The sequence below is a fragment of the Ceratotherium simum genome, chromosome 39 (assembly GCF_057802395.1).
Source record: "Ceratotherium simum simum isolate JZ-2026a chromosome 39, ASM5780239v1, whole genome shotgun sequence".
Lineage (NCBI taxonomy): Eukaryota > Metazoa > Chordata > Mammalia > Perissodactyla > Rhinocerotidae > Ceratotherium > Ceratotherium simum.
Window position 1 is genome coordinate 2,694,272 of NC_141938.1, and position 15,320 is coordinate 2,709,591.

General features: G+C 40.1%; 1 protein-coding gene across 1 annotated transcript in view; it reads left to right on the plus strand.

Moving 5' to 3' along the window:
* Positions 1 to 9,169, plus strand: part of LOC101395645 (uncharacterized) — a 33,805-nt gene extending 24,636 nt beyond the window's left edge. The window contains exons 3-5 of the mRNA XM_014796863.2: positions 6,674 to 6,800; positions 7,002 to 7,062; positions 7,450 to 9,169. Of these exons, the coding sequence (XP_014652349.2) occupies positions 6,674 to 6,800; positions 7,002 to 7,062; positions 7,450 to 9,028 (1,767 nt within the window). The 3' untranslated portion in view covers positions 9,029 to 9,169. The remainder of the gene's footprint in view (positions 1 to 6,673; positions 6,801 to 7,001; positions 7,063 to 7,449) is intronic.
* The last annotated feature ends 6,151 nt before the right edge of the window (positions 9,170 to 15,320 follow it).

Genomic DNA, 15,320 nt, shown 5'->3' on the forward strand with positions numbered 1-15,320 from the left:
TAAGTGCACGTGCTCCGCTGCTGGCGACCCGGGTTCGGATCCCGGGTGTGCACCGACGCACCGCTTCTCCGGCCATGCTGAGGCCGCGTCCCACATACAGCAACTAGAAGGATGTGCAGCTGTGACATACAACTATCTACTGGGGCTTTGGGGGAAAAATAAATAAATAAAATTATTAAAAAAAAAAAAAGATTTCAATGAACAGTTGTATGGCAATAAATTAGATAACAGCTAAAATGGACAAATTCCTTGAAAGACACAAACTACTGAACCTAAATCAAGAATAAATGGGGCCGGCCCGGTGGCTTAGCGGTTAAGTGCTCGCGCTCCGCTGCTGGCAGCCCGGGTTCGGATCCCGGGCGCGCACCGACGCACCGCTTCTCTGGCCATCCTGAGGCCGCGTCCCACATACAGCACCTAGAAGGATGTGCAACTATGACATACAACTATCTACTGGGGCTTTGGGGAAGAAAAAAAAAAGGAGGAGGATTGGCAATAGATGTTAGCTCAGAGCCGGTCTTCCTCAGCAAAAAGAGGAGAATTAGCACAGATGTTAGCTCAGGGCTGATCTCCCTCACAAAAAAAAAAAAAAAAAAAAGAATAAATGGAAAATCTGAATAGAACTATAACAAGTGAAGGGACTGAATTAGTAAACAAACAACTACCCACAAACTAAGACTAGGCCCAGATGGCTTCAACTCAGAATTCTCTGAAACATTCAAAGATGCTTTAATACTGATTCTTCACACACTCTTTAAGAAATTAAAATGGAGAGAACATTTCACATTCATTTTGTGAGGCCAGTATAACAAATACCAGCGAAGCAGATCCAGCAGTATATAAGAGAATTATACACCATGACCAAGTGGGATTTATTCCAGGGAGGAAAGGTTGGGTTAACATCTCAAAATCTAGTTATGTAATAAAGGATATCAATAGAATAAAAGCAAAAATGGCAAGATTTGTATTTTGACCTGTATCCTACCACTTTTCCAACTCAATTTTCAGTTCTAATAGTTTTTTTAGTGGATTCCTTAGCGTTTTCTAAAAAGAAGATATCTTATCTAGAAGTAGAGATACTTTTACATTTTCCTAACCAATCTTTTTTTTTTTTTTTTTTGTGAGGAAGGCCGGCCCTGAGCTAACATCTGCCAATCCTCCTCTTTTTTTGCTGAGGAAGACTGGCCTTGGGCTAACATCCATGCCCATCTTCCTCACTTTATATGGGACGCCGCCACAGCATGGCTTGCCAAGCAGTGCATCGGTGCGCGCCGGGGATCAGAACCGGCGAACCCCGGGCTGCCACAGCGGAGCGCGCGCGCACTTAACTGCTTGTGCCACCGCGCCGGCCCCTTCCTAACCAATCTTAATGCATTTTAATTTCTTTTTTTGTACAATGGTTTTGGCTAAAATCTCCAGTACATTCTTGAATAGATCTAGCTAGAGCAGATACAGTCATGCATCACTTAACCATGAGGATATGTTCTGAGAAATGTGTCTTTAGGCTATATCCTCGTTGTGTGAACATCATAGAGTGTACTTACGGAAACCGAATGATATAGCCTAATGCACACCTAGACCATATGGTATAGCCTGTTGCTTCCAGGCTACAAACCTGTGCGGCGTGTTACTGCACTGAATACTGTGGGCAGTTGTAACACAATGCTAAGTATTTGTGCTTCTAAACATAGAAAAGTTATGGTAAAAATACTGTATAAAAGATAAAAAATGGTACACTTGTATAGGTCTGTGTTATACGATCTGTGGGTTTTGGCAAATGTATAATGACATGTATTTATTATTTCTGTATCATATAGTGTAGTTTTTGCTCCCCTGAAAACCCTCTTTGCTCGCCTGTTGACTCATCCCTCCCTCCAACCCCTAAATCCTTCACACCTAGAGATCTTTTTACTGGCTCATGCTTTTGTTTTTTCCAGAACATCATATTCTTGGGATCATACACTACATAGCCTTGTCACATTGGCTTCTTTCCCTTAGCAATATAATTTTAAGGTTCCTCCATGTATTTTCATGGCTTGATTCCTCATTTCTTTTTATCAGTGAACAGTATTTCATTGTATATATGTGCCACTGATTGCTTGTCTATTCAACTGTTAAGATATCTTAACTCTAACTCCTGATAATGATGAATAAAGCACCTACAAATAAGCATGTACAAGTTTTTGTGTGAACATAAGAGGTTTCAACTCATTTGGAAAAATACCAAGGAGTGTGATTGCTGGATCTTACTGTACATAGTAAGAGTATATTTTGTTTTGAAAGTTAGTTCCTGTCTTCCACTGTGGGTCACCACATTCCATTTCCACCAGCGATGAATGAGGATTACCTGTAGTTTCACATCTTCACCAATATTTGATGTTCTGAGTGTTTTGAATTTTAACCATTTAATAAGTAGGGATACCTCATTGTTGTTTTACTTGCAACTTGCCAATGACATTTGGTGTGGAGCATGTTTTCATTTTGCGTAATTCTCGTCTGTATATCTTCTTTGGTGAGCTGTCTGTTCAGATCTTTTGCCCATTTTTAATTGCATTGTTTTTCTTCTTACTATTGAGTCTTAAGAGTTCTTTTGGTATTTTGGATACCAGTCATTTATCAGATACATGTTTTGCAAAGATTTTCTCCTACTCCGTGACTTGTCTTTTCATTCTCTTAACACTGTCTTTCTCAGAACAGGTTTTCGTTTTTGTTTTTGTTTTTGTTTTTTGTGAAGAAGATCAGCCCAGAGCTAACATCTGATGCCAATCCTCCTCTTTTTGCTGAGGAAGACCGGCCCTGGGCTAACATCCGTGCCCATCTTCCTCTACTTTATATGGGACACCGCCACAGCATGGCTTGACAAGCGGTGCATTGGTGTGCGCCCGGGATCTCAACCCCAGGCCGCCACAGCGGAGCATGTGCACCTAACCGCTGTGCCACGGGCCGGCCCCAGGTTTTCATTTGAATGAAGTGAAATTATCATTTTTTTTCTTTTGTGGACTTTGCTTTTGGTGTTGTATCTAAAAATTCATCTCCAAACCCAAGGTAACCTAGATTTTCTCCTATTTTGTCTTCTAGGAGTTTATTACGTTTGCATTTTACATTTAGATCTATGATGTGTTTTCAGTTAAAATTTATTAAAGGTGTAAAGCTCGAGGCTGCATTTGTTGTGTGTGTGTGTGTGTGTGTGTGTGTGTGTTTGCATGTGGCTGTCCATTATTTCCAACACTATTTGTTTAAAAGACTTTTTCATTTGAGTTGCCTTTCCTGGGCTGGCCCTGTGGCTTAGCGCACCCTCTGCTATTGGCTGCCTGGGTTGGTATCCTGGGCGTGCACTGACGCACTGCTTCTCCGGCCATGCTGAGGCCACGTCCCACATACAGCAACTAGAAGGATGTGCAACTATGACATACAACTATCTACTGGGGCTTTGGGAGGAAAAGAAAAAAGGAGGAGGATTGGCAATAGATGTTAGCTCAGAGCCGGTCTTCCTCAGCAAAAAGAGGAGGATTGGCATGGGTGTTAGCTCAGGGCTGATCTTCCTCACAAAAAAATAAATAAATTAAAAAAAAAAAAAGAATTCCCTTTCCTCCTTTGTCAAAGATCAGTTGATTATATTTGTGTGGGTCTCTAGGAAAGCAATTGATTATCCTTCAATCTTGCTATTCTCTCTTATTAATTCCAAGAGTTGATTCTTTCAGATGTTTCACAGAAACAATCATGTCATATGGAACAAATGTTATGAATTTAGCTACAGGATGCATGAAGATGTTCTTTCTCAAGAAGCAGAAGTTCCCTCTATTACTAGTTTGTTATCATAAATGAATGTTGGATTTCATAAATATTTTTTGTTTTCATTTACCCCTCCTTTCCTTTCTGATATTAGTAATTTCTGGCTTCCCTCTTTTCTTAGTTATCTTTACTGGATGTTTATCAATTTTATGGGTTTTGTCAAAAAATCGACTTTTTAAAAAGTTTTTCTCCATTGATTTCCCACAATTACGTTAATTTTTTCCCTAATTTTTATTTCTTTTATTGTGCTTACTTTGGGTTTAATTTGCTCTTTTTATTGTTTCCTAAGGTAGATGCTTACATTGTTTTTGTTTTTTGTTTTTTTTTGTGAGGAAGATCAGCCCCGAGCTAACGTCTGTGCCAATCCTCCTCTTTTTGCTGAGGAAGACTGGCCCTGGGCTAACATCTGTGCCCATCTTCCTCCACTTTACATGGGACGCCGCCACAGCATGGCCCCACAGGCAGTGCACTGATGCACGCTGGGGATCCGAACCCGGGCCACCATCAGCAGAGCGCACGTACCCAACCGCCATGCCATGACGCCGGCCCCTTACATTGTTGATTATAGATCTTTGGTTTTTCCAATGTATGCATTTGATGGCATAAATTTCCCTCTAGGCACTGCTTTTGCTGCATCCAAAAACCTCTGGTATGTTGCATTTTTATTTCCTTTAGTTTAAGATAATTTTTTATTTCCCTTGAGACTTCTTGTTTGATCTCATGTATTATTTATAACTGTGTTGTTGAATCTCCATGTATTTGGGGCTTTTCCAACTATCTTGCTGTTATTGACTTCTAGATTAGTGCCTATGTGGTCTAAGAGCATATTTTATATGATTTCTTTCAAATCTTTCAAATATGTTAAGATGTGTTTTATGTCCCAGAATATGTTCTGTCTTGGTGAATGTTTGATGTGAACTTGAGAAGAATGTGTACTCTGTTTTTGTTATATGAAGTCTTCCATAGATTACAATGAAATCCGGTTGTTGGAGAGTGCTGTTCAATTAAACTCTGTCCTCTCATTTCTGCCTGGTGGAATTTATAGTTGTTTTTTTTTGTTAAGATTTTATTTATTTTCTCCCCCCAAACCCCCGGTAGATAGTTGTATGTCATAGCTGCACATCCTTCTAGTTGCTGTATGTGGGGCGCGGCCTCAGCATGGCCGGAGAAGCAGTGTGTCGATGCACGCCCGGGATCTGAACCCGGGCCGCCAGCAGCGGAGCACACGCACTTAACTTCTAAGCCACGGGGCCGGCTGTGGAATTTATAGTTTGTGATAAAGGAGTGTTGAAGTCTACAGCTATAGTAGTGGATTTATCTATTTTTCCTTGCATTCTGTCAGCTCTTGTCTTATGTATTTTGCTCCTCTGTTGTTATGCACAACACACAAAGCATTAAGGATTGCTTTGCCTTCTTGGAATGGACCCCTTCATCATTATGCAATGGCCCTCTTTATCTCTGGGCTTTCTTTGGTTTGAAATCTGCATTGTCTGAAATTCTTATATGTATGCCAGCTTCCTTTAGTCTTAAACTGTTTTATAATAAGAAATATGAAAGTATTTTAATTTTATTTATTCCTTTTCTAAATCTCCACCTTTACCATTTATATTTTTTTCTGGTAAATTTTTGAACATTTCATTCAAAGTAGGAATACTAATGACAAATTTCCTCAATTTTTGTCTCAGAAAGTTTTTATTTTTCCTTATTTTTGAAGGATAAATTTGCTTGACAAAGAATTCTAGGAGAGTAGTTTTTTAATTACAAAACATTAAATATTTCACTCCACTCTGTTCTTGCTTGCATGGTTTCTGAAAAGAAGTCCAATTTAATGCCAATCTTTGTTTCTCTGTACCTAAGGTGTGTTTTCCCTTCTGGCTTCTTTCAGTAAATTCTCTTTGTCTTTGGTTTTTGTCTAGTGTGAAGATGCTATTATTGGGTGTCCATTTTTGGACGTTTACTGTTCACCATGAAATCATTAGGAATTTCAGTGAACTCTCTTGCAATCTGCAGCTCTTCACCTGTTCCTCAAGGGCAGCAAGGCCCAGGGTACACTGTTAGGACTGGCCTGGAAAGAGCTCTTCTGGCACATTATTATCTCACTCTGTGTTCTAAAAATTGGCTGGAGCCCAAAGGCACAAGTATAGGGATTTTATGGTCTAAGTTGTCATACCTTCTTCCTTGTGTCTGAGCTCTAAGTTCCAAATAACTTTCTGGCTCCATCCAGTCATACAGAGAGAAAGGAAGAGCAGAGTCTGTGATGAATATTACACAAGTTAAAAGTAGTGCTTCCCCACAAGAATATTTACATTCAGCCAGCGGCAGCTCATTACTTATGATTTCCTTTTGGCCTTTTGGACAATATAACCAGTTGGGCTTTGATTAAAGTTTAATTTTTACAGGCCATTGGGCCTCTCATGTTTGGTGATGGGAATAGAAGAATAGGCTTGCAGTTCTTCACTGTGTTTTTATCCATTGAAACCTCATGCAGATTTGACTGTCTGCCTTATGGAGTGCTGTAACTCCTGGGTAAGAAGGAAGATGATGAAAGAATTTATCTCACAAGGAATCAGTCTTAAAATGATAATATTTGGTTCATGTGTATAGCATTTCTGTCATTTCCCAATTTGCTCTGGACCCTGCCACTAGAGAGCAATAAGATGTAATGTGATCACAGCAAAAATGTGTCAACAATTTCCATGTGTTCATGATGCTGTTAAGTTTATGAGGATGCATGGACAGAGAGTAAGTTTCTGATGATCAAGTTGAAGAATAAATGTTTGGAGATGACATAATCATACATAAACTTCCTATAAATTGAGTATAGATCCCCGATGCTATCAGTATCATGCTTCTTACTCTACACATATTTGTGATGTTTCAGGACTCAGTGGTCATTGAGGATGTGGCTGTGAACTTCACCCCAGAGGAGTGGGCTTTACTGGATCCTTCACAGAAGAAGCTCTACAGAGATGTGATGCGAGAAACCTTCAGGAACCTGGCCTCTATAGGTAAGAATGAGGACATTCCTTCAGTCAATTACAGAACAAGTCTTTCCTGCCCATCAGTGTTGTCCCAAATGTGGACTGTGGAAAGGGAGGATGTTGATATATAAACTAGGCATGGTCACAGCTCATCATGGACCTAGAATCTAAAAAGCTTTCTATAGTTTCTAATACTTTGGAATTCTTTTTTCTGGGTTTGCATTTTAGGAAAACAATGGGAAGATCATGACATTGAAGATCAGTACAAAAACCAGGAGAGAAAACTAAGGTGAGTCACAGTCACAATAGAAAGCAGTGTCTCACTTGAGAATCCTGGTATGTTATGAAATTTTAAAAAGAAGCAAACAAAACAAATAACCCTTGCTTCAAGTTTAGTTATTCTTAGAAAATTTTCAGCAAATATACTTTCTTACATGTGACATAGTTGTTCAAGGTTTGCAAAATAGTTCACTTGGAAACAGTATTAATAAGCCCTATATAGGAATATCGCTGTTTGGATACTAGCAAGGGTGAAGTCCTCTTGCACAGCATTCAGCATATTCAATTTCAGAGAATTCAGACAAGGCAGAAAACCTACAGTTTTCCTATAAATCATAATAAAAATAATAAAATTATTAATAAAGCACATCAAACATGTGCTTCTCATTTTTTACAGAAGTCGTATGATGGAGAGACTCTGTGAAAGTGAAGAGGGTAGTCAACGTGGAGAAAACTTTAGCCTTGTTCCAAATCTCAGTCTGAACAAGAAAACTCCTGGAGTGAAACCACATGAGTGCAGTGCACGTGGAAGAGTCTTCATGCATCATTCATCCCTTTGTAGGCACGTCAGACTTCACACTGGACACAAACCATATGAGTATCAAAAATATGGAGAGAAGCCATGTAAAAGTAAGGACTGTGGGAAAGCCTTCCATTATCTCCAATTTTTTGAAAAACATGAAAGAACTCACAATGGAATGAAAACCTATAAACGTAACGAATGTGGGAAAGCCCTCAGTTGTTCCCGTTCACTTCAAATACATGATAGAAGTTACACTGGAGAGAAACCCTATAAGTGTAAGGAATGTGGGAAAGTATTCATTTATCCCAGTTCATTTCGAATACATGAAAGGAGTCACACTGGAGAAAAACCGTATGAATGTAAAATATGTGGTAAAGCCTTCAAGTTTTCCAGTAATGTTCAAGTCCATGAAAGAACTCACACTGGAGAGAAACCCTATGAATGTAAAAAATGCAGTAAAGCATTCAGTTGTCCCAGTTCTCTTCAAAGACATGAAAGAACTCACACTGGAGAGAAACCGTATGAATGTAAAAAATGCAGTAGAGCATTCACTTGTTCCGGTTCTCTTCGAAGACATGAAAGAATTCATACTAGAGGGAAATCCTATGAATGTAAGGAATGTGGCAAAGACTGTATAACTCGCACAAAGCTTCAAGCACACATGATCACTCACAGTGGAGATGGACCTTATAAGTGTAAAGAATGTGAGAAAGCATTCTCTTCTCCTAGTGCATTTCAAATACATGGAAGGAGTCACGCTGGAGAGAAACAGTATGAATGTAAAATATGTGGTAAAACCTTCAATCGTTCCAGTTCTGTTCAACGACATGAAAGAACTCACACTGGAGAGAAACCATATGAATGTAAAATATGTGGTAAAGCCTTCAGTTGTTCTAGTTCTGTTCAACGACATGAACGAAGTCATACTGGAGAGAAACCCTATGAATGTCGGGAATGTGGGAAAGCCTTCATTTGTCACACAGACTTTCAAAGACACCTGAGAGTGCACACTGGAGAGAAACCGTATAAATGTGAAGAATGTGGGAAAGCCTTCAGTGATTACAGTTCCTTAAAAATGCACAAAAGAACTCACACAGGAGAGACACCCTACGTATGTAAAGAATGTGGTAAGGCCTTTATTTCTCTTCGGGGTTTCCAAATACATGAAAGAAATCACACCGGAGAAAAACCCTATGAATGTAAGGAATGTGGGGAAGCCTTCAGTTATACCAGTTCTCTTCGAAAACATGAAAGAACTCATACTGGGGAAAAACCCTTTGAATGTAAAAAATGCAGTAAAGCATTCACTTCTTCCAGTTCTCTTCGAGATCATGAAAGAATTCATACTGGAGAGAAACCCTATGAATGTAAGGAATGTGAGAAAGCATTCATTTCTCTCAGATATCTTCGAAGACATGAAAGAAGTCACAGTGGAGAGAAACCCTATGAATGATAGGAAAGTGGGAAAGCTTTTATTTCTCATGAAAACTTTGGAGGATATGCGAGAATGCATACCAGAGGAAAAACCATGTAAAGGAAAGAATGTGGGAAAGCCTGTTGTCATTCCAGTTCTTTCTGAAGGCATGAAAGGACTTGCTTGATAAAAACCTCTTGAATGTAAAGAGTATGGGAAAGACTTCAATTGGCCCACATCCTTCTAGGTGAAACTCCCACCAAAAAGAAATATAAATGTCATATGAGAAAGCTTGATGCAAATTAATTTGTATGTAATGTTCTAGAAAACATTCAACATGAAAGAGTTGTTAATAAAAGTTGTAAATATATTGTGTTTACCAAGCCTTTTCCTTAAAGTGCAACATTGGCTTGTGGATTTCTATTAATTACTTTCTGAAAGAAATACTGAAGTGAGATAATCCTGCAAGTCATCCTTCATCAATTGTACATAAGATAACGAGGTAGTGCTTTTTCCTTAAATCAGTTAATAATATTTTCTCTTTAATTCTTTTTATAATGTTCTAATTGTTCTGTGTTAAGGGGCCATTGAAAAATGACAGTTTGTATTTGTTGGGATTTTCTTACTGGCCTTGTATTGCAGATCCTGGATATGCCTAATCCACTGTATATATTGTACCTTTCCTAGAGAAATCTCCTTTTTTTGGGTTGGTGGGTATTGGAGCCTGTTTTTATTTTCCATACTATTAAACAGTTGGAATTAATTTTTATGTGTGGCAGGTTTATCAAGAGTATACTTTCCTGTGAATTCTTATTTTCATATTTGGGCCTTTGCTCTTTGTTCTTCCTTCTGACTGGTATTTGGTGAATAGACTTTGAATTAAGTAGAGGCCTGTGATAGGGCAACAAAATCTAGAGCTGGGCATGTCACGCCTGTATTGTGTTATGTCAATGAGGGTAATATAAGAACTAGATCTTTAAGAATTCACCCCCTTTATGGTTCCGTGTTGGAATTCACCAGTAGCCTCACTTGCATGAGATTTGGAAGACAGAAGCAAAGGAGGCATTAGGCAGATCTTGGAGCCACCATACAAGAAGAGACAATTACATAGGAGCATCAAGGAAACCATCTTCCATCCCATTTTCTGGATTCTTTCCCTTCTAGTCAAGAGTATCTTGAAAACCACCACCAACTGTTTGATTTCCATTTTCTTACAGGTGTATTTCCCACTGATGTTTTCACAAGTTTCACATCAAAGATCCATTAGAGTTAGGATTTTTCTGTAAGGCCTCTTGTGTCCACCAGGAACCTAATTCAGACTTTTGTGGTTGGGAGTATTCTCTGATTCCCCTCTTCTCTAGATGATATCTATAGAAGGTCTAATTTGCAGAGGAAACACCTTATGCTGTTAATAGTGCTAGTGAGCATGTTTTCCTGATTCACCATGACATCTACAATGGGGCACAAAAAGAAGGACCTGGGAGTTTGTTTCTCTGCTGCATTGTGCAGTGGCTGCCTTGACCCAGGTCTTCCACGTGAGAACAATCACCTTTCTCATGTCAGGAAGACTGTGTGTTTCCTGTTACTTGTAGCTGAATGTATTCCTTCAAGATGTTTTCAGTAATGTTTGATTGTATGTAATTAAACTATGTGCATTTTCTTGTGAAATGAACACTTCTGTAGTTTCATTGATATATTTTATCAACCGTTCCAATCCATTGTGTGCTAATAAATATTGTGGTTTTCATTTCCTCAGAGAATATATTAAAAACCGTTTGAATTATGGATTTTCAGATATAGTTTTCGATTTTCTTCATTTAATCATTATCCATTATGAGTCAGTTTTATCATGTGCATGCAAATTCAGGTAGTTTTTCCTCAGGCAAACTGTATTTTTTAGACTTTTATAGTTAGAATTTTTATCATGAAACTAATTTCTCATTCATTCTTCACCCAAAACTTAAAACTCATGGTTTTTTCAGTGCCCACTTGCCAGTGACCTGCAGGATTGCACCTGTAGTCAAACAAAGGGGTGTAATGAATTCTAGTAAGAATGACCACAGACCATAAGGGACTGTGAGGTGTGACAGTGACAGGGTGCTCAGAAGGACTTCCTACAAGATTTTGGCAGGTGTTAGATGATTTGATTGCTATTCAAGGAAGCAAGTCATTTTCTGTATTGAATGCTGTGAGGAAGTAAACTTAATTCTATCTTTGGTAAACATTTTATCTTTGGTAAACCTAATCATTGTTTTCTAGAAGGCCATATCAATGTAGTGGAGCTGAAGTTAATTTGTAAGAAGTTCCAGTCAGTCATGTTAGTAAGAAGAAGGGAATATTAGTCATTTTTATGGTTTAGAATTTTTTCTTTTACCACTTTTACTGGTATGGTTACAAAATACCCTTAGTTTTGTCTTGGTGACTGTGTACTTTGATGACGGGACTGTGTAACATTTTTCTCTTCAGGATGAGACTTGTCCTTCCAGTGACAGCAGGCAGCTCCTGGTCCTCTGGGACAGCTTTTGTCTTTCCTACTTAGTATCAAAACACTGATGTATTTCCTACAGTGTATTAGACACCGTTTAGCATAAAGTACCTCTGTTAAAATATATAAATTCAGTTCTTAGTTTACTACATATTATTAATATATCCTAATATTATTAATATCTCCTATGACTCACCTGAGGCCTTTGAGTTTAGGTAAATTGTGAGACAGTACAAACCTAGCAAGGGAGAGAGACAGGACCACTATGCCAATCAAGCCTTTCTTTCTCAGAGACTGTGCTCTTGATGCTAATGTTTCGACATCCCTCACATGCCATGCACTTTAGAGGCAATGTACCCAACTGAGCATAAATAAGACATGTAGGATTTGGATATAGCAGCATGAAACAAACAAGTTGTTGCCATCCTAGTGCTTATATGTTTGTAGGAAAAGAGATGATTAACAAATCGTAAAGCTTTGTCTTATAAGGTGAAAATAAGGGCTTTGAAGGAAAGGAAAAAATAGCATTGATAGTGGCCCTGATGTTTGTTCCCCTACATTAAAGCCAGCATATATGGGGTTAAAACCAAAACCAAAAGCACTCATCCTCTCTCCCTGTTTCTCTAGGTTAAATATTGGTTTTGTATATCTTTGTGTCCTTGAACTTCACAAGGCAGTTACCTTGTGAAGTTACCAATTGTTAAAAGCCCAGGTGGCCTCAAGCTGGGCTCACACTGAAGTTGTGGCTAATTACCAGTTCTTGAGGTTTGTTACAGGGAAACTGACATCAAGAAGCTAAAAGCTTCTCAGACCTCAACTCCTTGGCTTCCTGGCACCAGAATCCACCAGCCACCACGGAGACGGAGACAGTTGAAGGAGACCCACCTGTGATTCCCTTATCTCGCCATCCTCCTCCTTGCCAGCAGCCTCATGAGGCCAAATGCAGGCTGGCGGGAAAGCGCTGACCAGAAAGGCCACAGGCTCCCCCTCCCTACCAGCAGCCACAGTCCTCACAACCTTTAAAGCCCCTTGCGTCCCATCTTTCAGGGAGACGGGGCAAACTGGGGAGCTCTTGTCTCCTGGCTGATGTCACCTGAAATAAAAACTCTTTCCTCGCCATAAGCCTGGCGTTCCAGTTTTATTTGGCCCGTCTTGTGTGGTGGGTAGAGAACCAGGGTATGTATCTGGTAACAACATTAAGCTAATAGGGAGACTGAGGTGTGTGTATATCTTTTCCATGAGAGTAGGAGCCTCAGCAGGTGAGGATGTCATTATTTTCTGGGACTGGAGACTTCCTATTGATTTAAGCCACAGATATCTGTGGTGTCTTTTTGTGTTTAACGTCATTTGAAAGGATTTTTATTTTGCCTTTAACTATTTAAAGTGTTATAATCTTTGGCATTTTCATTTTGCTGCTGTTGAGTGTGCAACATATACCCCATTAAATGGAGTTCCTCCCATGTAGAGAAACAGTTCCACTCATCTGCACTGTTCTAGCTCATGATGAGTGTGGTCTATGAGTAGTGATATCTATGTGAGTCCACTGTGATCTCCCAGTAGAAACATCAAGAAAGAGCAATGGATGTTTAGATGCAATCATCCAAGAAATAACTGAGGTGAGCTGCACAGAGAGGGTATCATTTTGAGTAATATCCTAATTGTGTATAAGAGTAGAAATGGCAAATTTTCACCATCTTTTTTATCCCAGGAGTGACTGGAAGTCTTCAGTTTCAATTATCCGCAAAGCCCCATCACCCATTTAGCTGTTCACAGGTTTCATTTGCATATGATTAGACATTCAGCACATGCTGTGGAAGAGTGGGAAACAGCAGTAACAGTTTAGAGGTTTAATAAAGACCAAAATAAATTATTAATCTTTTCCAATTTTTTTAGTGTTAACATAGGTGTTTGAGGGATGTTGTTCAAATGGGCACCATAGAGGGTTCTTTTCGGTGATGGCATGTTTTCCATCTTTTGATGGCAGTATTAGTATACATTTGTGAAAATTCAACTATACCTAAAATATTATATATTTATATAACTAATAGAAAATGAAAAAGAGAATCACTTTCATATGTTAGGAAAATGTTAAAGCCTCCTGAACCTTGATTTTTATGCATTCAACACTTTTTCTAGCACCGTGGGATTCTTCTCAGGGAGAATTGAAGTATTGAAAAGAATTCAGTCCTCAACAGGGCTTTCTTGCAACCCTGTCTTAATTGAGAAAACACCCCCTAGCGTTGCCCCTGCCCTCGTCTCATACTCATAACTAGGAGTGAAGTGAGAGGCCTTCCAGAATCTGAGTGGTTCTGTGGACGGATCTGTAGAAATTCTGTGGTTCTGAAACAAAAAGGTGTCTCCTAAGTGGGGTCTGTCTGGGGACAGCCTCATCCATGTGCAGCAGCATCACTTCTTTCCATTGTTACCCACAGACCATTTCCAGCTCTTCATTTCCCAACTCAAGCCTACTCTGTGCCTGCTTACTTGGAGACATCTTTAGAAATCCACACATGTCCCCCTCTGGAAGATTTCCCTGAGGCAACTCAAGGGGGCTGTGAGCTGAGAGGGGGACAGAATGTGTTGTGGGCACATTCTGTCAGCCGCAGCTGTCCCAGCTGTCCCATACTTATCACATCTGCTTGCTTGCTTATTCACACAACACTTAAAAGTGACTGACTTTGAATGGAGAAGCAAATGGCTCTACAATTGGTCAAGATAACAGTCACTGCATTAGCGTCTCCCCACGTTCATTTACTGTAGAGATGTTAGCAGCCGCCCGTTACGCACACATGAGTCTCTAAACTTCTCACAGTGGACATAAATTGCCCAAGGCATTCTTGTACCAAAACTATTCTCATCCAGTGCTGCACGCAATTGGAGAAGCCACTGATGGCAACCGACAGAGTCTTTATGTAAATGGAGGCCCTCCCAGGGCCTGAGTCGATCCTCCACAGCCAGCTTCCTCTTTTGTCCTGGGTCATGAGTGCAGGGCCCCTCAGGCTTGCTAACCAGAGGTCTCCTGATTGAAGACATATGGGTACTTACAGGATGGAGCCAAACATGGCGCTTCTGGCATATCACACCTACAGGAGGAAGTGTGTTCCCCTCTGCTCTCATTGATGTAATACATTCTGGAGGAGGTCACCTCCTTTTTAGGCACTTTGGCCGCTTTGGCAGTGACTTGGGGGCACATGAATGACCAGGGAGTTCATAGACTTTATGAACAGTGTGCACCACCACACCTGATGGGGTCCACTGCAGAGTTGCTGTGTCCTTTCCCTGGATCAAACAGGCCTTCCCTGAGCACAGATTGGATCAGATTGATTAGTCAAACTCCAGATAATCGTGCTAGCAATAGAGAATTCCCTGGCCAAGGATCAAACTCATCTGCACACTTTTACAGATCCTTTGCCCATTGCCAATGATCTAGCTGTCTCATCCACCAATAGCAACAACTCCTTATCCAAGTTCGCCCCCTTTGGCATAAAGAACTCTGGGGGGCCGGCCTGGTGGGGCAAGCGGTTAAGTGTGCGCTCCACTACGGCAGCCCGGGGTTCACCGGTTTGGATCCCGGGCGCGCACCGATGCACCGCTTGGCAAGCCATGCTGTGGCAGCGTCCCATATAAAGTGGAGGAAGATGGGCACGGATGTTAGCCCAGGGCCAGTCTTCCTCAGCAAAAAAAAAAAAAAGAGGATTGGCAGATGTTAGCACAGGGCTGATCTTCCTCACACACACACAAAAAAAGAACTCTGGGATATCCTGCCTCACAATACCCAAATACAAATCAAAGTTGCCACTTACTCTGCACATATTAAACCTCAGTGTGCAGAGGATCAATTCATTC